At 34.6% G+C, this 23,489-nt stretch overlaps 1 protein-coding gene across 2 annotated transcripts in view; it reads left to right on the top strand.

Annotated features, from left to right (window-relative positions):
- The first annotated feature begins 4,313 nt into the window (after nucleotides 1-4,313).
- Nucleotides 4,314-23,489, top strand: part of LOC143236852 (uncharacterized) — a 38,523-nt gene continuing 19,347 nt past the window's right edge. The window contains exon 1 of one of the 2 annotated variants that reach the window (XM_076475476.1): nucleotides 4,314-4,570. In XM_076475476.1, coding sequence (XP_076331591.1) covers nucleotides 4,457-4,570 — 114 coding nt within the window. In that variant the 5' untranslated portion in view covers nucleotides 4,314-4,456. Of the gene's footprint in view, nucleotides 5,558-23,489 lie in introns of both variants that reach the window. The other variant, XM_076475475.1, reaches the window with a different exon arrangement.

Below are 23,489 nucleotides of genomic sequence, written 5' to 3'. Positions count from 1 at the left end.
TCCGTGGTGTGAAGAGTACGGATAGCCCACTGTGAAGCTTTGCACTTACCAACAACGAAACTAACGAGCCGAACTTCAATGACAGCTTTGAAATTAACAGAAAGTGAGCTGGTATAAAATGTATTTGTAAAGTGTTAATACTTCATATTATATGCTCAAACACTTAGAAAAACAACTGAGGTCTTAATCTGGTTATTGCTGTTATAAACCAGTCCAGATGTCCTAACACTTCACTTGCGCTTGATACCATGACAACAATTTATCTTAGAGAGATCGGTTGCTGATATCTCATTAAAGATTCTGCACTAAGCAACTCCGAATATGTAAGATCTCAAAGACACTGGGACAATACACGGTGTAACATAAAAATGTGTTACGTATTACGTCCTTAGATTGTTGGCAGCTTTAAGATGTTTTAATTTACCCAGAAGCTTCTTCATGCTTGAATCAAAATAATTTCGAATCATGTTTAATTCTGTTTTCTTGCCATGTAAAAATTAGAAGTTGGTGAAACTGTCATTTAAACACAGCAGGCACATTAATTATATCGTGGACTCCTGATTTGCAAATTATTTTAGATTTGACTGTTCTGTAAGCGATACCATCAGGCTATACCAAATCTGTGAGTCGGAGATTCGAATCTTCGTCACCAAATATGCTCGCTCTTTCAGTCTTGGGGATATTATAAAGTGATAATCAATCTCACTATTCGTTAGTAAAAGAGTAGCCCAAGAGCTGACGGTGGGTAGTGTTGACTAGCTATCTTCTCTCTAGTCTATCACTGCTAATAATATATGTTTTTGTTTGTTTGTTGTTAAATGGCGACTTGTCTGAAGTTTTCCAACCTCGGATACAGCGGTAATTTTACGGATTTAAAACGATATAATCAGGGGTTGGATTCCCCTCGGTGAGCTCAGCAGAAAACCCGATGTGGTTTCGCTATAAGAAAACACAAACAAACAAACCTCGGATACCCAAATTCGAGTTAATAACGTTATAAATCATATTTACTGCTGAACCACCGTAACTTACAGTTATTCAAACGCCTGTAATTTTTAACCCTAATGAGCCGTTCGCAGATATTACCATCATAATATAAATTTTCTCTATAGACTTGTTGAACTTAATTCACGTTGATAAAAATAAATGCTCACGTGCCGCGGCTAAGACTTTTATTCCTGTCCGTTTGTTTATTGCTTAATGTCTTACACCATTAAAGTTAAAAAAAAATTGTTCTAATAATCACACAAAACAAGATAAATCAGGACGGTATAGTTCAAAGTAATGTACAGTATTCTTGGAGAACGATACAGATAAATTTGAAAGTTACAGGCCATAAAGACATGGTTTGTTTGTTGAATTTCTGGCAAACTTATATGAGGACTATCTGCGTTAGCCGTCCCTAATTTGGAAGTAAATAGATTAGACAAGAGACAGCATCACTGACTGCCAACTCTTTACTAACAAATAGTGAGATTTAACATCACATTATGACGTCCGCACGATTGAAAGAGCGAATATGTTCAATGGAGAGTTTTGCGAATCAAGCGTCCTGACAACCAGGCTATACCAGACCTCTGTAAAGTATGATCGTAACACGTTAACAAACGTTATTTAGAAAGTCACCAAAGCTGGGGAGAAGATCAAGAGATATTTCAATTTTTAAAATATTCTAAAACAATTCAAACACAATAAAAGCCACTCGCGTAGCTTTCAATGTACTAGCAAAGCCAAATATTTTGAATACTTTTGAAAATAAATATTGTTACTTGTTACAAATTATGAACGCGATTAGCCTTTGTATTTAATCTTTAACAATAAAAGATTTACCTAAATTTAAATAGATGGTTAAGGCACTCGACTCGTAATCTGAGGGTCACAGGTTCGAATCCCCGTTACATCAAACATGCTCACCCTTTCAGCCATGGGGGCGTTATAATGTGCAGTCAATCCCACTATTTGTTGGTAAAAGAGTAACCCAAAAGTTAGAAGTGGATGATAATAACTAACTGCCTTACCTCTAGTCTTTCTTGATGACGATAAACCCACTTGAAATAAAAATGTATCTCAGAACGGCTAGTATGGGTATTAAAACTTCTATTGCTAAGGATAGAACAACGTTTCGACCTTCCTAGGTTATTTTCAGGTTAAGGACGGCTAGCGCAGATAACTCTTGCGTTGCTCTGCGCGAAAATCAAAAACAAACATAGAACACAACTGAGAATTTAGTATTATATAAACATTAGAATCATACAATTAGAATACATATAAAATCTAAGTTTTTAATATTACTCTCATGGGTTCTCCGCTGGTACAGCGACAAGTCTACTGATTTACAACGCTAATATCAGGGGTTCGATTCCCCTCGGTGGACTCAGCAGATAGACCGATGTGGCTTTGCTATAAGAAAATAAATACATACTCTCATGGCCAGGTGATTAAGGCGCTTTACTCTAAATCTGAGGGTCGCGGGCTCGAATCTCCATCACACCAAATATGCTTGCTCTTTTTGCGATGGGGGCGTTATATAATATGACGTTCAATCCTACTATTCGTTTGTAAAAGAATAGCCCAAGAGTTGGAGGTGGGTGGTGATGCCACCTGCCTTTTTTTTAGTCTTACACTGCTAAATTACGGACGGCTAGCGCAGATATCCCTCGTGTAGCTTTCGCGAAATTCAAAAAACAATATCACCTTTCTTTTTACTTGAAAAGTACGAAAATAAACAAACAATAATATAAACTACACAATTTTTAAAGATTGTTAAGTGTTTAAAAAGATTTCTAATAATTATCGTTAATAAAAATTACGGGTAAAAATATTTGTTTTTTACTTTCCTAAAAGTTATATATATATATATGCGCACGCACAGATGTGTATTTTTTTTTTTCAGAAAGACTGTTTGTATTTAATTTCTGTATGAACAACACTGAAAAACTAGTTAATTGCTTAAAACTGAAGCCAATGAAAAGATTTTGTAATTTCCCAAATAACCTGCTTTATAATGGTGGATATGTTTCTTTGCTGTTAAGTGCATATCTACACAATGAACTATCTATGATGTGGTTACTACAAGTATCGAAACCTGGTTTTTAGGGGTGTGAGCTTTTAGGCTTACTTACCCCTTAGCTACTGGGAGAGATATGGCAGACTATGAAAAATATAAAAAAAGGAGTAATAAAACCATATTAGAATCTTAACAAGGATTCGAGAGACTCTAGACTTTGATCAGTGTATTACTTTGATCGTTAGGGATTCCTCTAGGTGCTTAATGGAGTCAATAGGTTCTTCTTCCTCCTTAAGACCTACAGAAAATATTTCCGGGATAACATGGATTTTTTAAAAATATTCTTTGTAACAATGCTCAAGAACGTTTTGTTTAATTTTCTATTTTTGTGTGGAAAATTATTTGAATATTTCATTTTGAGGGTGACATTATTAAGTATTTCGTAAAAAATGTTTTATTTGAGATGGATGTGTTTGATGCAATATAGCAGCAGGTTATGAATACTTCGTTTAATATTGGTATGTAAGTCTTTTATATTTTGATTGCTTGTCTTATAATAACTAAAACCTGCAAAAGTAGTTAGTATAAGCAAGTTGATGTATATAGATTTTTGGCAGCGAAAGAAATTAGCTGTAGTTAGTGCTGCCATCTGTTGTTTGCTACATTATCATATCTGTTATATTCAACGCAGAAAATGTCATAGAATCAGACACTTTAGAAATTTTAAAATTATTTATGTAAAATACATTACATTCAACAGCAAAACAAACCAGAAATATGTAAATAAGGCATACATATTATTTCAAATTTTGGCCGAGAGTTTTGTGTCTAAATCATTATTCTGTCAAAGAGAATGATTTTCTGTTATAAGGTTGACTACAGTTTGTAGTTTATTCATTACTTAACCGGCTTCCTTTTAACAGTTTTTATTTTTCAAAGTTTGGAATAAATTAAGTAGTGAGCTTAGTGGTATCTAGTTTGGCTGTAAAGTTTATTAAGTATTTTATTTGTTAATTACAATTAAAATGATATTCTCTCTTCTAAACTACTAAAAATATTGGAAATCTATTAAGTTAGTGAATATTTTGCTATTTGAAAACTTCTCACTAGTAGGGAAAACCAAAAAGTGCAAACAGATAAGATATGTTTAAAGTTATATCTTCTCCCGTCAGATATTTTGACCTCCTGAGGTCTGAATAATAAGGAATCTTGTTCTCCCTTGATTATGCCAAATTGAACAGTCGCCGAGCGACCCTCGTGTTTCAGCCTCCTTCCTTTTAACGGGACAACATAAATAGCTGTTGTGTACGATTAACGGAAGTAGTGGGAACTAAGTAAGTGAGCTGTAAACTCGACATCTCGGGGGATGTCAGAGCATAGCACAAAGTTTGTGACACAAGACACGCATAAAGGTTCACTATAATTCAAGAGCGGAATAGGAAACTTTTAATGTTTCTACATGAGGCCGCTTTCCATTGTTGGCCTGACATGGGTTTTTTTATTATTACTTTTTCTCGTCTTGCTCTAGGAAAGGATGAACACTGTGAAACCTGTTGTTTAAACGTAAGTTGAGTTGATGGAAGATTTATAGTGATCGTGATTAATGAAATTATGTTGTACTTATATTACATTCCTCAACAATTTCAAGTTTTAATTTGGTTTCTTAGATAATTGGTCTGTTGCAGTTGGAGAATGATGACTAGTGAAATAGCCTTTTATAAAATAGGTGATAATTTATAGGTTATGGTTTCAACAACTTATTTCAACTCTGAGAAATAACAGCGATGTGTTGAATATGTTTCCAAGTAGTTACTTCAGTCTTAAATGACATTTTAGAAAGTTTGACTTGAATATCTATATGCTTGTTCATCAATACAATAAGCCAAATGGATATATGACTTCCTAAGTATGTATCACAAATGAAGTGTAGAATCTGGACGAAAACGACAAAATAACCAGGAACTGACCACTTATCTGGATAAAGCGTTTTTGAATACACTAATGGCGAGTATTTCTTCGAAAATACGGTATGTAAGCCCAACTTTCCAAGTAGCATATTTTCGCTTATAGTGAGGATTTTGTAGGTGTCGCTAAAAATTTGTAAGACCGCTGTCTTTATGATCAGTTCATTAAGTGCGGCCAGTTATTGGAAAAAAAAACAAAAAAAAAACTGAATACTGAACACAGTTTGTTGTCGTCACGACTAACACACAATTTGTTATAAGTTGGTGAAATCTGTTCCACTCGTTGGGTCGTGTAAAAATTTGGAAAACGCCGCCCTTGGGGTCACGCTTTCAAATCTCAACTATTCGAGTTGTTTACCATAACAGTTACGAACAATATTTTTGCGCAACCTTCCCGCACTCTCCTAGTTGAAACATGAGGAATTGGATATGGATTTTCCTAGTTTGTGTTTACTGGGTAGGTGGTTGGCACGTGCAATATGCGATCTCGGACAGTGGGTTTGGCGTGAGGAGGCTTGTAAGACAGCCACGTTATTTCAGCCGTACCGTCAGTGACCACTCAACCAGCAAATTAGGAGTTAGGAAGGTTAGTGGAACAAGTTATTTTTTTTTGTAGTTATTATCGTAATATCAATATCTTTGTGTTTATTTAAAAATATGAAAGTGAAATATCAGTTCTATTATTATGAAGTAAAAATAAAGTATTTGTTCGTTGATCTGTGTTTGATTCTTTTCACCTATCACCGTGTATAGTTGAGAACGTCAGACTGACTATATTACTACTGCAGTTCCTATAGTCCAGACACTTCCAGTTACTTCTGTGAAGGTGTATAACTGTTCGCTTCTTGTGGTGATGTTTTAAAGCAAATGCGTGAACAGATTATTTTATCACTTCAACATCAATCATTCGTAACATTCTTTCTTCCGTTTAATTGAGCTAACAAAAATTATAAAAAAAAATTGCGGTAGTTAAAAGATCAGTTGTTTTATAAATATTAATGAAGGTATTAGTAGAAAAAAATACGTAAAAGCTAATTGAGACAAAAATCACAATCTTCTGAGGACCTGTGACTGTGCTTCTACAAAAACCTTCCGGTGGGTTTGCGGTATTTCACCCAATTCGAGGGAAACTAATTACAATTTTGAAGAAAAGGGTAAAATATGAAATTTAAGACACGTTGTTTCAGACAAAGAAATATTATTCGTTATTGTGTAAATGAATTATAACTTTTCAACACAGTTTTTGTACCTTTATAAATGTTCTATACATTTAAACTGATCTTATTTCTTGATGTCATAATATCGAGAAAGTTTCATAACCCTAAAACAACGCATAATATTTGAAACATTACACTTGTCATGTGGGTGTATTGCTTTAATTTTGTCATAGCTTGTATTCTGAGGTAGTTTAACTAAAATAAAGTACAGAACAGCGTTTGTTAACCTGAAAATGACTTAAGAAAGTCAACATATTGTTCTGTACTTTATTTTAAAGTTTTAATACTCACACCAGCTGTCTATAAAATACATTTTCACTCAAGTTGGTTTCTCGTCATCATGAATTTATCATGACTTATTCTTCATGTTTCGGACTACTGACTTAGTTAAAAGTTCTATATATAAAAAAGTTAACCTTCACATGTTTGACGTGACTAAATTTCGTTTTTCTTACATTTTTGTTTGTTATTCACGGTTCGAAGCTTTTTTCGTTTTTCAAAACTTAAATCTTTTTTTGTGCCATTTGTTGGTAATAAATGGAAATGATTTCTTATGAATTTGCGACACTTTCATTTGGCCCCCCGCTAGTACAGCAGTAAGTGTACGAATTTATAACACCAAAGTCATGGGTTCGATTCCCCTTGGTGGGCTCAGCAGATAATCCGATGTGGCTTTACCATAAAAAAACACACACTTCATTTCAGTTTAGGGGGGGGGGGGCTGTAAAACTACACTTTCAGAGGTGTTAAAAGTTGATAAGCTAGTTTGAGGACTGATGAATTACTTATCAAGGCATCAAACACAATTGCGTATTTATTGAGTGACGAGAAACGTCAAATGATTAAGTAAATAAATTTATCACGTCTACATATGTCAGCGTAGGCATTGAAGTCATTGTCGCTTTTTACCTAGGTAGCGTAAGGAGATGAATATGTATATTTTTTCTTTAACATGCATTCACTGACTGACAGGGGAATGTTGCTCTTCCACACGGGACTCATTGGTCTAAGTAGTTAGAGCAAATCTTTTCTCAACAGTGGGTCTAAAAAGTTAGTCTATCAAATAACCTTCTTATTTGCCGGATCTTGAAGTTTTTCTCATTGTCACTTAGGAGTAATGTTTGTGCAACAGTTTGACACACTGTGTAAGTTGAAGTACATTTCTGTCACGTGCACATGACCAGACAAAAACCGATGGATGACTCAGTTTGTTAAGAACTGTTTATTATGGAGAAAGAGGATTAAACTATGTATCCGCTTTTTCTTTATTTTGTTTTAATAACTGCGGTTCTTCTTCTTGTCGTTCATACAACTTGTTCATTTATTTATAAATTTACCTCATCAAACCATTCCAGCGGTTTCAGGTTTCATCTGTTTTTCTGTATTGACTTTTTTCTACTACATATATGTTGTATCGGTTCTTCTTCTTGTCGTTAAATCACTCGTTTCGAATTCGAAATAAATGGAAAATAACTTACTTCAGTGGAAAATTTCCCCTGTACACTCTTTAACTTCAACAGTGCTTTCTTTTATTTCTCTCTGCACTGCTACATCTCGTTAGTGGCTCGGCATGGCCAAGCATGTTAAGGCATTCGACACTTAATCCGAGGGTCGCGGGTTCGAATCCCGGTTGCACCAAACGTGCTCGCCCTCCCAGCCGTGGGGGCGTTATTATGTGACGGTCAATCCCACTATTTGTTGGTAAAAGAGTAGCCCAAGAGTTAGCAGCGGGTGGTGATGACTAGCTGCCTTTCCTCTAGTCTTACACTACTAAATTAGGAACGGCTAGCGCAGATAGCCTTCGAGTAGCTTTGCGCGAAATTCAAAAAACAAACATCTCGTAACTATTTTTCCATCTACCTTTATTGTATTTTTCTTTCACAGTTTTAAGTTTTCGACTTGTTTCACTAATTTGATTTCTTTGCGAATTTATAACTCTGGAAACCGGGTTTTGATACCCGTAGTGGGAAGAGCACAGATAACCATTTGTGCAACTTTGTGTTTAACTACAAACGAACAACCAACCTTCCTCATTGTTTTCCCATCATTAACATCCACCGATTTTTCTACTCATCCCACCTTTTCTGTTTCCATCTCTACCACCTCTAGTTGTCTCTTTCTCAAACTTCCTCGCGGTACTTCTTGTTAATATATACATGCACTCTACCTCTTTAGTTACGTGTATGTAGATTTTTATTCTTCACACTTCTCTCCCTTTCTTCCGTCTATACTCCATATTTGTGTTTGTTGCTATGTCTCATTTTCATGCCAGATGGCGTGTTGCCATCGGCATTTCCTATGTCATGTGACCCGTCGTTTATTATACCCTCGTAACAATTGCAAGAAATGTCACCTAAAGCAAATAGAAGAAAAGTCATCGAGATATTTACCAATGACAATGTAGACCTCAACAAGCAAATATCTTTTCCACATGTCTGGCAAAGTTGAAAGCTACACTGCACCTCGTAAAATAAGTAACTCGAAAGAGTAAGTTAATAGCATTTGCTATTCAATTATTATTTTGTAAGTATACACAAAGTAAAGGGCACCATGTGTATCATGAAGTTGAGTGTGTTATTGACACGTAGTCCATGGCCAAATAAAAAGTGACCACGATTAATTAGTTACTATCGTATATCTGTTTGTCTCCTCTTGCTGTAATTAATGTTACTACTGCCGATTGCTTTTGTCTTACTTTGTCCTAGAATATCAATGGCAGCGAGTTGATAGTTGTTAAATGACCGAAAGCTGCAACAAGTGTGGGCTACATGATATTTCAGTTTTGGTTACTAAAGGGAAGTAATTTATCAGTAAACCTGGCTGTTAATTTATAATTATAGTTTCTTCGTGGCCTGAAACATAACTGGTGTCTTTACGTATAAATCAGTTACTCTAGCAGATTGTCGTTTGGTTCTCTTAAAGCTATGATAAATGTTTCGGTTCCAAAAATACGACAATAAACTTGTGTATATATGTTTATCTATTAAGGTTTAGAACGAACTAGTAAGCATGGCAATGGGAGAAAATTATTGCCACTAGTTTATAGTTAAATGGTAATTTTAATTGTAGTTACATATGTATGTTTTTTTCATGATACTGATATACCTTTTGTCATTACGATGATTTGGTTTCTTTTAACCTAAAATTTTGAATCGATAATTTATGTTGCAATGTTTTATTAGCAATTTTGGGTAAGAAGAAAATTTGTTAGTCCAATTTCTCATATTTCTCATGTAAAAGTTTGCCAAACAGAACGCAATGAAACTTCTAAACTGTTGTTTTGTGTAAACTATGGAAAAAACCTTTTCAAAGCAAGATTACTTCTGCTCAGAGCCATTACATATTAAACTTTCTTTGTACCGTAAAATTGTTTTTCAACGTGGCAGGCGGGCCCTGCATGGCCAGGTAGTTAAGACACTCGACTTCTAATCTGAGAGTCGCGGGTTCGAATCCCCGTCTCACCAAACGTGCTCGCTCTTTCAGCCGTGTGGGCGTTATAATGTGACGGTTAATCCCACTATTCGTTGGTAAAATAGTAGCCCAAGAGTTGACGGTGGGTGGTGATAACTAGCTGCCTTCCCTCTAGTCTTACACTGCTAAATTAGGGACGGTTAGCGCAAATAGCCCTCAAGTAGCTTTGCGCGAAATTCAAAACAAACCAAACCAATTCAACGTGCCAGTGACATCTGTAGGACGCACTGCGTATTCAGTAGGAACAACAATTATAAGATCTTACTGAGTTTTCTTAGCTGAGGTCTAATCAGTTATATCTAAATATGTCAATTGCTGATTGATCTAACACGATAAAAGTGGTTAAAATGAGAAAAATCTTGTTCCTACTTGTTTTTTCTTTTTCATAGCTACCTCGCCCTCCTTTGATTAAATTCCTATGCTTTTTGGAAGGAATCATCTTCTGTTCACTTTAATTATCTTAACAGGGTTTGTTTGTTTGTTTGGAAATTTCGCACAAAGCTACTCGAGGGCTATCTGTGCTAGCCGTCCCTAATTTAGCAGTGTAAGACTAGAGGGAAGGCAGCTAGTCATCACCACCCACCGCCAACTCTTGGGCTACTCTTTACCAACCAATAGTGGGATTGACCGTCACATTATACACCCCCACGGCTGGGAGGGCGAGCATGTTTAGCGCGACGCGGGCGCGAACCCGCGACCCTCGGATTACGAGTCGCACGCCTTACGCGCTAGGCCATGCCGGGTCTCCCATCGTTTCGACCTTTATAGGCCATCTTCAGGCTAATAAAGAGAGAGTTTGCAACTGACCGTTGCGGGGCACATGTTTTAGGGACGATAGTACAAATGGGTACGGGATTGTAGGGAGCGTTGCAGATGGATGTTAGGTTATTAATTAGTATAAGTATAAAGGTTTCCTTTATATCGGTTTAATTTTGGTTTTAGTTGCTGTATAAGTAGGACTTCTTTGATTCCGCATTTGTTTATATTTGTTTCTCTACTTAATATCTGGGTGTTTTTAATTTGGAGTGTTCAAAAACGTGTGAAGGTGTTTTATTTTTGTTCTTTGGATCTGGTTTCCATTTTTTCTGCTTGTTTTTCCAATACAGAAGTCGCGGCTGTTGTTGCATTGTATTTTATAAATTATGTTGGCGTTGTGTTTATCAGTGTAGTTTTTAGTTAGTATGGACTTTAGTTTTGTACCTGGTTTTGAATAAATTTAGTGTTTACTGGAATGTTGTATTTTTTAAAGTTTTTCCCAAATATTAGTTACTTTTTTGCTGTTGTCGGGGACATGTGGTATGCAACAATATAAGGTTTTGTAGTTTGTTGTGTCTTGTGAATTATTATTGATGATCTAGACACACCTAGACATACCATATATTCCCGACATCAGCAAAAAAAATATCCAACATTTGGAAAAACTTATAACAAAACAAAACATTCCAGTAAACACCAAATTTATTCAAAAACCAGGTACAAAACTAAAGTCCATACTAAGTAAAAGCTACATTGTTAAATACAACACTAACATAATCTATAAAATACAATGCAACAACTGCCACCACTTCTATACTGGAGAAACAAGCAGAAAAATGGAAACCAAATTCAAAGAACACACACACACAAAACACCTTCACACGTTTTTAAACACTGAAAATCAAATAAACACAACATAACCATAGAAAACACCGAGATATTAAGTCGGAAAGAAACATAAACGTAAAATCCAAAAAGCCCTACTCATACAGCAACTAAAACCAAAATTAAACCAATATAAAGGAACACCTGTATACCAATATTAATTAATAACCTAACATCCATCTGCAACGACGTCTAAAATCACGTATATGTTTATACTCTCGTCCCTGACATGTGTCCGGCAACGGTTAGTTGCAAACTCTCTCTTTATTAGCCTGAAGATGACCTAGGAAGGTCGAAACGTTGTTTTCTGCTTTATTACTAAAAGTGTTAATACCAGTCGTTCTGAGTTACATTTTTATTTCAAGCGGGTTTCTCGTCATTAAGTAAAAGGGTCCCCCGTTGTGACTACGTTCACGATGGTTGCGTGACGTCACGCCTTCTAATATTGCACTTACAATTAAGACCAGGAAAATGAACATGACTTTCAGACACACTAAGTGTGTATTGACTAATTTAGAATTGATATTGACTTTCGTATATATAAGGCATTTTGCCAAAAAAAAAAAAAAGAACTTCCACCAAAATCTTGATACAAACGATAGGAAGAACTCGTTTTCAAATGGTGTTTTCTTTCCAAGAGCACAACAGTTGTATTGTTCGAAAGCGCTAAAACTAATTTATTGTTGAATGTCCTTTTAATGGTAGCTATTGTTTTCCGGATGTTGTGATGAACAAAACAGTAATTAATTCCTCAACTATAAACTCCAGATGTTAAGATTCATAATTTTGAACTTATACAAACTCTTTCATTTTTTTTTCCTGCCGAGATAAAATAACAACTAATAATCTAACATTAACGGTCACTATAATGTTTTGGTTTTTCTTTTTCAAAAACTACTCTGAATATTAGTATTTATTTTAGAAATATTTTGTATTTGATGGTTTACCTTTCTCAAGTACTGTTGTTCTATGTAACTTAAAACGAAATTACATATACCAGAAGCAAAAATATTTTCTTTGATCTGTTCGCATTCGTCATATTTTTTATTTGTTTTGAATTTCGCGAAAGCTACACGAGGGCTATCTGCACTGACATCATATTTTTGAAATGGTATACAGCTTTTATTTGAATAAAAATGGATATTTTAATGATCTCATCAAATTATACAGATTCTTCTTAAATTATTTAAGACATCTTTATATTTTCTCTGAATAATAAATTACTTAATGCTATCTAATATATTTATGAAACTTAAAAATTAGGTGACGTTAATTTTTCAAAGTTATTTGATATTATAAAATATATTACCATGTGTAAAATACGAGTAATATATTGAAAGTTCATGTATTGGTACAGTTAGTTCATGAAGATAGCAACGACATCGTCTTTTATCTTTTAAGACCATCAACATGGGTAACAAAGCATAATAAAAACAATAATAAAGAACTACAATAGTATAATATAGTAACAATATGACACTCAACCACCACCCATAAGTATATCACATCATCATACCTCTAATAGAGTTCGAACAATGATAACACCCAACTGCTATATAGATCAAAATATGTTAAACAGGCGAATTGTGGTAAATTACACAATCGTCTAGAAGCTGGCTTTTCATAACCCGCTTCCATGCATAACGATAGAATTTATCTAATAATATTTCGGTAAACGAGGGTTATTGGAAATATGGCTTCCAAACGGTAACACCCATGTGTACAAGCGACTGCGCACAGCGGACATTGGTTGGACATTGTGGGCTGCTTCTCAGTGGCTAAACTGAAAGTCTACAGGCTTACAACGCTAAAAATTAGATTTCGATACGCATGGTGAGTACAGCGCAGATAGCTTGTTGTGTAACTTTGAGAACAACAATCAAACGCTGCGGCCTAGAGCAATCAATTTTCAACCTCTAATTTTTTTCTCTAACATATTTTAAGCTGTGTTTTGTTAACTAATTGGACAGACAGGACATCTTTAACACTACTTGTGTGCTAGTACCACTGCTATTCTTTTATATAACCAATTTAATTTTTTTTACACGTGATATATATTTGAATTATTGCTATTGTTTGAGGCGTGAATTTGTTACAAAATTATATATAAATATTTGCCAACATAACGAGTTACTATAATATTCGTAATCTAATCGCGACCCGGCATGACCGGGTGGGTTAAGGCGTTCGACTCGTAATCTGAGGGTCGTGGGTTCGAATCCCCATCTCACCAAACATGCTCGCCCTTTCAGCCATGGGGACGTTATAATGTGACGGTCAATCCCACTATTCATTGGTAAAAGAGTAGCCCAAGTGTTGGCGGTGGGTGGTGGTGACTAGCTGCCTTCCCTCTAGTCTTACATTGCTAAATTGGAGACGGCTAGCGCAGATTGCCTTTGAGTAGCTTTGCGCGAAATTAAAAACAAAGAAGACAAAAACAATCTAATCGCATGTTCATTCTGAACATGTACAAGTTTTTAAAGTTTTCTGTGTTTACTTTCGCGAGGTATTTTCGTAAGTGATGAAAAATATACGTATGGAAAAGCTCAAATATTAAATTAATCGTCAGTAAAGACCGTTCGTTATTGACCTATTTAATATCATAATAATCACTTATTTCTTTCAGTTCATAACCTTGTTTCTTTTGTTAAATATATATTATACGCTAGAGTAAAATAATGATAACACGGACTGATTACGGTAATACAGCTTCATGGCTGCAACAATAAGGAAAATAATTCTGAAGTTCACTTGTGTGGTATTGTTAGCCACATGATTGCATACAGAAACGCTTAATATAAACAGATCATACGAGGCCTTACATTTGTTATACACAAATACTTTTGCTCACTGACTTAGTTAGGACTATTTCTAAGCAGCAAAATATAATATGGAAGAAATGGTTGGAACTATGAAGTCTGTATTTAAATTTTGTTAAAATAGTCAAACTAAAGAGCGATAATTATTCAAGACAATCAAGAGTGTAATAATCTTGAGCACTAATTGCAGACAAATAACGTTAGGCTTTCCTCACGTCTTCTCTTTCTAGCTACTGTTAACGTTGTTAAGGAGATAGACATCAGTGTGTGGATATTCTGTAAAGTCAGGTTTGTAGCCTGTACTGTACTAAAAACATAATTACGAGACATCCTCGCAATTATGTCACAATCTATTCTTGTCATCAGCGAACAAAAATACACAGAACTCCAGGCGAACCTCACAGTAGGGTAGATACAATGTTTTATCGTTGCTTCCTGTTTAAATAGGTTATGATTATTAAGAACCCAAAGGATGTCACTATGGCACCCTTGGACATTTCGTTATATTTATAGAAATTCTAAACAGCTGCCATCATCACATTTCTTATTGATATTTGCAATATAAAATCACATAAAAAATGTTCAAAACACGATATTGTAAATACTCGTATTTTATTATCAAAAACACTTTACAGGTTATCACATCTTTCACACATGATCAATATGGAAGCAAAAATGATATCGATAATTACCCCAAATTAAACAAAGATGGCGTACAAATATATCTCGTTATGGCTGGTATGGGTATTAACACTTTTTCACTAATAAAGCAGAAAATAACGTTTCGACCTTCTTTGGTCATCTTCAGGTTAACAAAAGTCATCACGAAAGATGGCGTACATTACTGAATGCCAAGTTTGTCATTTGAGTATACAGGAGAATGTTTGAAACATCAGATACTTGAATGCAATATGTGAACATGTGAATAAAATAAATCATACTTTGATACATCTTTGATGTATATCTCAAGTATATATAGCAAATTCACTTTAATCCTAATGTGTCTAAAATATTAACATTGTTTCATAGTAATACATCCAGTTGTGTAACTGATATGAAACACGATAAAAACAAATGATAATATTCCCAGTATAGTTACTAGAACTTATTTGAACGTCGTGAAATTAGAAATATAAGACAACAGTAAGTCAAAAATAAAGCAAATCATTCACAACATTCATGAAACACTCGTTAAACACATCCTAGGGAATAGGAAACGTGAAAAACATTATTTTGTTTTAAGTTACAGCTTTTACAATAAAAAAAAATATTTTTAGGACTCGAGAATGATCGCACCAAAACCTGAACGTTTTACCTGTTCTAAAAAATAATCTTTCTTATTATAAAACCTGTAACTTGTAATAAAGCAATATTTATAATCGGCAAGTAGGCCCAAAATGAAACTATATAGAAAAGAAACAAAAAACTTGTATTTATCATGTTATAAGGTTTAGTTGGAATTCTATCATTCTGTTAGATCAGTACATCATTTTTTTAATTATGATCGTAGGCTAGTTATGAATATTTAAGACATTCAAGATATAAACACGTTTATGATTATTTCATGGTTATAATTACCCGAAGGTCACTGTTCAATACTGACTTTAGTTAAACGTCATTGTGTTCGTTCATTGTGTTAACTCGGACACTTTCTCTATGGTATTGTTGACTTCAGTTTATGAGGTGTGAAAGGTTGCTGTTATAAACTGGTAATCATTATTTCCAGATTATTTATTGGAATTGAACTTAGATTTATAGATGTAAAATAAATATTTGAGGTTGGTTAAAGTTCAAAAAGATGCAAGCTTAAGGCTGATCTCGTACATCAATTCTCTTCCCGACCCTCCTTTCGGACCGTGTCGTTCTCGCATGGCCAGATGGTTAGGGCGCTCGCCTCGCAATCTGCAGTTCGCAATTTCGAATCTCCATTTCACCAAACATGATTGCCATTGTAGTCGTGGAAGTGTTATAATATGACTAGCGATCTCACTATGTGCTTGTAAAAGAGTTGGTGGTGATTGGTCATTTTCTCCTAAATTAAGAAAGATAGCCTGACCATTTCATTCGAAGTCGAAAATATTTGTTATTATTAATACGCAAACAGTTTTACTGACGTTGATTGATCTTAGAATTTAATATCTTGTGTACAATACGGCCATTTCAAGTTTGTTTGAATCGACTTTTGCAGACTTTCATAGCAAGTAATAACAACATAAACCTTGGTGATTCTATTGTCTTGTGGTATAACTCGCAAAAGCAGTTCATTAACTTTAATGATTTATATGACGAGATGATAGAATCACTAGTTTAAAGATCGAGCTTTCTTCGTGTCTGTGAAATACAGTCACTCCAACGTGATAAGTTGGAAAGACCAGGGATGTGTTAAATTCAACTTTCCAGCACGATGTTGTTTTCAAATAAAACAGTTAATTAATTGCAAAATAAATATGCTTCAAGCACATTCACATAAAGTAAATTACCCGTTCTGCATCATTTTAAATAACCGCGTAGTCTAAACATCTGTTGTGAAAACATCTTGAGTACATTCTTCATTGCAGTATTAATGAAGTAACAGCTTTTTTTTCACCACATCCTCGTCGAGAACAGTTGCAAGACTTCCGCACATTAATGTCTGTTTGAAAGCACAAAGGTACACAATGGGCTATCTGTGCTCTGCCCACCACGAGTATCGAAAGTTGGTTTTTAGCATTGTAAGTCTGCAGACATGCTGCCGTGCCACTGGGGGGAATACACATTAATGAACTGAGTGTATCTTTAGTGATCGTGGTTTCTATGAAGCTTCGTGAAACAAATAGGTAAAATCACACATTTTTTGTGTTTCCGTGAAGACCGGTAACACCAGGTGTTCCTTGTTCCTCACAGTTTCGTATGACCGGAGTTTGTTCTTTCTGTGAAATCTGCGTGACAAGCCAGAAAGACCACTTGTTCGTTGTTTGTGTGAAATTCCATATAAAAACTTAGCAAGAACACAATTCATTGTTTGTGTGAATTCCGTGTAACAAATTAACAATACCATATGCGGTATGCTATTGTGGGAGCTGTGTAAGAGATCAGTGTGACCATGTGACACACAGGCATATATATGTGATTGTGTGTGAATTATATATATAAATTAATCTCGCCTGTATCATACAAGGGGTATTCGTATTTCATTCTTGTTGGAAGTCTAAAAACAGTTTTATATTAGGCCTACAGTTGACGTCTTTTCGTTTGGCAGGCCAGTGATCGTTGTGACTAATTCGTTTTATTGTACGTTGTCACGTGGAAACGTTTGTGTTTATTAGGTAGGATATATTTCTTTCTTCTAATAAAAGTACAACGACCCTAATTTTGGAATTTTTCCAGCTGGCGGTTTTTGCAATATTTCTATTACAGGTGTGAAGAAGAGGGTTCTTTGTTCATACCCCAAAATAAAGGACATGAACTGAACTTTTGGAAACTAACACCACTTTGTATTGATCTTTTCTTATCTGGTTGTTAAATAAACTTACCTTGTGAGCGTTTTAGCAGTAGCTTTCAATGGAACATTTAGTTGCTTGTAAAACTAGTAGTTTTAATACAATGTGTCTTATAATTAATAATAACAAAATCAATTCACATACCTTGTTACTGCAAGTATAAGTTTGATCGTATTTTTAGAATAAGCATATTTAAATTAGTTTTAGTTCTAATCTTGTCACAGTAGCACAATATATTTGAAACTATAACAGACCGGTGCGTCTATTTCAGTGAGATTGAGGGATAATCAATCACTTTTATTAATTAAACAAATAACCCTGGCAAGGCCTGGCTGGTAAATAGGTCACTCGCTTCTAAAGCTGCGATTCGCTGGTTCGAATCCCATTATCCAAAATACTCGCTCTTATAATATGCAGTTAATCCCACTATTTCTTGATAAAGAGTAGCTTTTTTAAAAGTTGGTGGTGGGCGGTGTTAACTAGCTGTCTTCCCTCTAGTTCATCACTTCTAAATTAGGGATGGTTAGCGCAGATAACCCTCGAGTAACTTTGTAGAAAATTGAACAAGCAAATAAACAAAATTATTAAACAATCCATTAAGTGAACATGATTATTTGATAAACGTAGTGCTGTTCTAAAATGAAACGAGAACACTTGTAGGAAATTTAACGAGAGTGATTCACTGTAAAATGTTGTATGTATTGCAAACAAAGCGATGGGGAAGAAAATATTCAACAAATACTAACATGTTTGGATGATTTAAAATGGGGCTTTGATGTGTTTTTCTCGGTGCGTTTGTGCATACTGGTGCACACTTGTAACTATTGAACTGTCTGTGGTGTACGGGTGATGTTTCATCGGACAATGTCTCGCCTAAATATGACCCCTGTTAGTACAGTAGTAAGTCTATGGATTTACAACGCTAACATCAGGGGTTCTATTCCCCTCAGTGGGCTCAGCAGATAGCCCGATGTGGCTTTGCTATAAGAAAAACACACCCAAATATTTTTTATACAGTTTATCTTTTTATTTATTTTTGTTACTTTTTTAAGACATCTTCAAAGTTTGTTTGTTTTAAAGTGAGAATATAATTAGGTAAGTAATTAGGTAATTATAGCTTGTATTTTTCATGATGACAAATTACACATTATTGCAAAACATTTGGCCCTTTGTTGCATAAAATTGGCGTCTCATTACAAAGAAATGGTTCTACTTCAATAAAACAATTGCTAAACACATTTTTCAGTTGAATACAAGATACTAAGAATTTTCAAAAAATGATTAGAAAATACAAAAGACATACGAAAAAAACAACAAACGGATTTGTCTGAACACAAAACAATATGATGAATTTATTCGTGTGAAGAAGTTAGATCAACTGCTCACAATTGAAACATCGTTCAAAAATTCCTTGATTATTTATAAAATTTAGAGAAATTTTGGTGGTCGACGTCATTTGATTACCACATTCAAGTTTTATAGTTATAATTGTTCACAAAGCATGCATTTTATATTTTATCAAAGTAACGCCAAATTTTTGCCAAAAAATCGGTATTTATGAATAGGTATGTAACATCAAAGTTAAATTGTTTTCAATGTAGAGTCAGTGATCATGGAGGTGAGACATGTCCTAGATCCACTGCCTGCAGATGATTTTTAACTGGTCTTGATTATACCTTAAAATTGAAATTGCTAAGTTAAAAATCTCTGAATAATTTTTTAAAAAGGAGTTAATAACAATAATAATAAATGTTGTTGTTTATTTTCTTAATTTGCCGATGTCATTTCGCCTTCTGATTTACGTTCTGGGAGGGTATTTATTATCTTTTTATTAATACGTAGTATTTAAAAATTCCGGAGTACATTTCAGAATGTGCCAATTTTTCGTTTACCAAAAGATACGATCAAATGGGCCTCGTTTGCCAACCGCATAAATAGAGAATGTTAATTGTTCTCATCGATATTTCTTGTGTACTGGGAATACCTTCCACCCCTTGGGCAAATAAAACTGTCTGCTACATAGCGACTAAAATGTACGTGCATAGCAACAGTTGATGACGGGCTTAGTGGGCCAAGTGATGTTATTTTATACAAATTAGAAGTTGTTAGATTCCTTGAAGTTCGCTAAGTTAGAGTTCTAATGTATATTTTGTAGCTATTTTTGTCTCTTGTTGTTTTAAGAAGCCAAAGAAGGACAAAGACAGAAGAATGTGGGAAACTAAAATAATCATCGTAAAGCAATGAAAAAGTCAGACAACTGTTACTCCCCCATCACTCCACGATATCTCGCAACCGAGGTCTCTGTTGTTGTTGTTTTTTTGTGCTATTGGAAGCTCCAAGCAAGAAATTAACAGTTATTCACTAAGAACAAGACAGACCCGCCATGTGCTTATTTTATTTCATGACGCCAAGTTTCTATTAAACAAAATTTTTGTTGGAGTTATTTTTATAAAGGCGAGTGACGTATTTTTTATTTAGTGTTTTTCTGTGTTTTTATAGCCAAGAGAAACGTTTATGATGAGACGAAATCGATAATAATAATATATTTTATGTTTAAAAACAGCCACCTGGCGGTCATAGAATATTTGATTTTATCAGGCTTGAAATATCTTGACTATATTCTTTCCAAAGAAATCCTGACCAGTAATACTTTGTTATAAATTTGGCTCATTTTTATCGCATTTTCCGGTATAATGCTTTTTCAAACAACTTAATGGAAACGGTTAAAATTCTTATTAGCACATGTAGTTCACGATCTAACTATTGTATAAGCTGTGATGTAATGGAGTCGCATTAATCCTGAAAACATCGATTTGTTTTCACACCTTCCACTATGGGTGGAGTCTACACATTGCACCGTACTGAGTAATTTTAATTTTTTGCTTTTGCGTAACGCTTACTGTAAAAAAAGAGGTAAAATAATTGGACGAAATCGTTAATTTTGGTCAAATATTTCAGGACCCAGCACCAATTAGTGTATTTAACTAATTAATGATAGTATTTTTAGGAAAATGGTAACCAATAGTCATGGAGTTCCAACCACTTTTGTACACAAATAGTGATTTTAAAACTGGACTGAGTCTGGTTTCTATACGCTTCTAGGACTAACAAAACTTAGCACTGTTTTATTGTTAAGCAGGCGGTTTGACTTTCTTTAAAAATTGCGTTTTCAAATTTTTTGTTTTTATCATTTTCCTTTCTTGTTTTTATTTTGGCTTCGAAAATTCAGGTATATGTGCACCAGAAAAACAGAATTCAATGTAATAAGAATTCCTTTCGTGCTATCCCTTCCAAAAAAAATTTTGTTGTGTCACAGTCACTACAAAACCTTAATTTGTAAGAAAAAAACAAAGGCTTCTTATAGTTCGTATATACAAGATTAGTTTTTATCTAACACTCAATGCAGAAAAAGCAAAAGACTATTAAACATGATTTACAGAGAGCAATCGAATTCTGCCTCTGCAAGATAAGGAAAATATAATAATCAAATACCGAGTTGCTCATGTATATAAACAAAATATCCCTGAAGATTGCTTTTGTTTTTAACTGTGTGATCTTAATATTTTCGTGATGACATTTGTTTGGAAGTTTGTGTTTAGGAGAGAACGACCGGGATTCATTTGGAAAGTATCATTGATAAAATCCATGTTGATGATAATGAAAACGATACACAATAGTGATTTGTGTGGCTAAAACAACCTGCAGAACACACTGTCTGTAGTTCGGAGTATAGCAATCCAGAATGTTACATATTTTCACTAGATGTGCTTAACTGAACCTCTACTTCACATACCAAAGTAATCCATTAAGAAATACGCGAGTTATGAAATCAAATTTTGATTTGTTTTTCCTTTTTACTTTATTCGCATTGAAAATACGGGAACTATATTTGATTAAAAAACATTTAATTTTCTGTTGTTTTTTTAAATTTGGAAACTGATAGACTCTTACAACGTGCATTTAGGAGACAATTTTTTTGTCTAAATATAAGCTTCATGTGTAAAGTTATTCAGCAAAATCCACTTATTTGACCAACATGTTTGCGCATGACTACGCAAAAAGTTACATGAACTATTTGTCTACATTTTTAGTTTAGCTCTATCTAAGTTTGTTTGAATTAAGCACAAAGCTGCACGATGGGATATATGTGCTCTGCCCACCACGGGTACCAAGACCTGTTTTTAGCGCTGTGAGTTTGCAGTCATGTCACTGTGATATGGTAAAGTAGACCGACCTTCATTTTTGCCATTTGGATTAAAAACGGCTGATTTAGAGCAGCAAAATTATAGGTATAAGTATTGAATAGGCCATGCAAACTACATTATCAGTTTCTAGCCCAAGATTTCAAAATAATTATGTGGATGGACAGTTATTACTCATTGCCAACTTTTTAAGAATAAATATAATAAATTTTATGAACTTATATAGCATCCCGGGATATTAACTTAAGCTATTAGCGTAAATAATGCTTAATACAGTTGTACCGAGTGCATGCGGGTGATGACAAGAACCGTTAATCTAGATTCTATGTCGTTACTATAAAGGAAGTTATTAATTAACGCTTGTTTTTAAAGAGGAAGGCTACCACCATATATTTTAAAGAATTTGGTTGGTTCTGCAAAGTATAAATAATGTGCTGCATTATAGGGTTGTGATCCTAAAACTAATGTTAATTACTATTGAGTGTGTGTCACTTTCTTACTTGTTGTGAGTTGCTGGTATGTATTGACAAAATGTCGTGATGTCTAATCACAAACATTTGAGGTGTGCGACTTAACTACCGCTGTAGCTACCAGTTTGGCCGCCAGTTTTGATTTCATTCCTTTAAGGCGCATGCTCAATCCTTTTTAGCCACACCTTTTTTTCACACCCAAGGTGTTTCTGATTAGTTTTATATATGTGCATATCACATGGAAATGTGTGCATTCATTATAACTGATTTATCGACCATTTTTATATATGTCTATTTGATTGCATGAATATTTTTAATAGTTAAGTGTGTTTTTTTTCTGTTAGTAATAGGCATTAGCTCTGAAAGAAAAATGTAAAACACTACAAGTTGAATTGATAAAACATTAGCAGCACTTATGCTAAACAAAATGACAGAACAATGTATTTGTTTACTTGAAATACAATTTATGCACACAAGAAACTAAATGGGTCACAGTATAAGATTTGCAGTTCAAATATAGCCATCACAAATCTATAATGCATACTATACTACTACTATTAACTGTGCGTGTGTTATTATAGCAAAGCCACATTGGGCGCTCAGCTGTGTTCACCGAGGGAAATCGAGCCCCTAATTTTAGCTTTGTAAATCCGAAGACTTCCCGCTGTGTTACCGGGAGACTTATCTTAACTTGACAATGAGATTTAATGTTAACGTTGCAGTACCCCAATGTTTTCAGTTGCATACAGTGTCTCGAAAACCTTGGATCTTCTCTCACGCAGCCCAGCACGCGAAATGAGTGAAAATTTGAGAATGTTACTTGAAATGTGTTTCCTGGTTTCATTTGTGATCGTCTTTAAAGTAACGTGTGTTTAGTCTTTAAAATTGTGTGCTGGTCATTAAGTTTGGTTTTATGTGCATTTTAGGTCCGGCATGGCCAAGCGTGTTAAGGCGTTCGACTCGTAATTCGAGGGTTGCGGGTTCCAATCCTGGTCGCACCAAACATGCTCGCCCTTTCAGCCGTGGGGGCGTTATTATGTTATGGTCAATCCCACTATTTGTTGGTAAAAGAGTAGTCAAAGAGTTGGCGGTGGGTGGTGATGACTAGCTGCCTTCCCTCTAGTCTTACACTGCTAAATTAGGAACGGCATACACAGATAGCCCTCGAGTAGCTTTGCGCAAAATTGAAAAGACAAACGAAACAAACTAGGTGCATTTT

This window comes from Tachypleus tridentatus, chromosome 13 (assembly GCF_004210375.1).
Source record: "Tachypleus tridentatus isolate NWPU-2018 chromosome 13, ASM421037v1, whole genome shotgun sequence".
Taxonomy (NCBI): Eukaryota; Metazoa; Arthropoda; class Merostomata; order Xiphosura; family Limulidae; genus Tachypleus; species Tachypleus tridentatus.
This window is presented reverse-complemented; position numbering and strand designations above follow the sequence as displayed.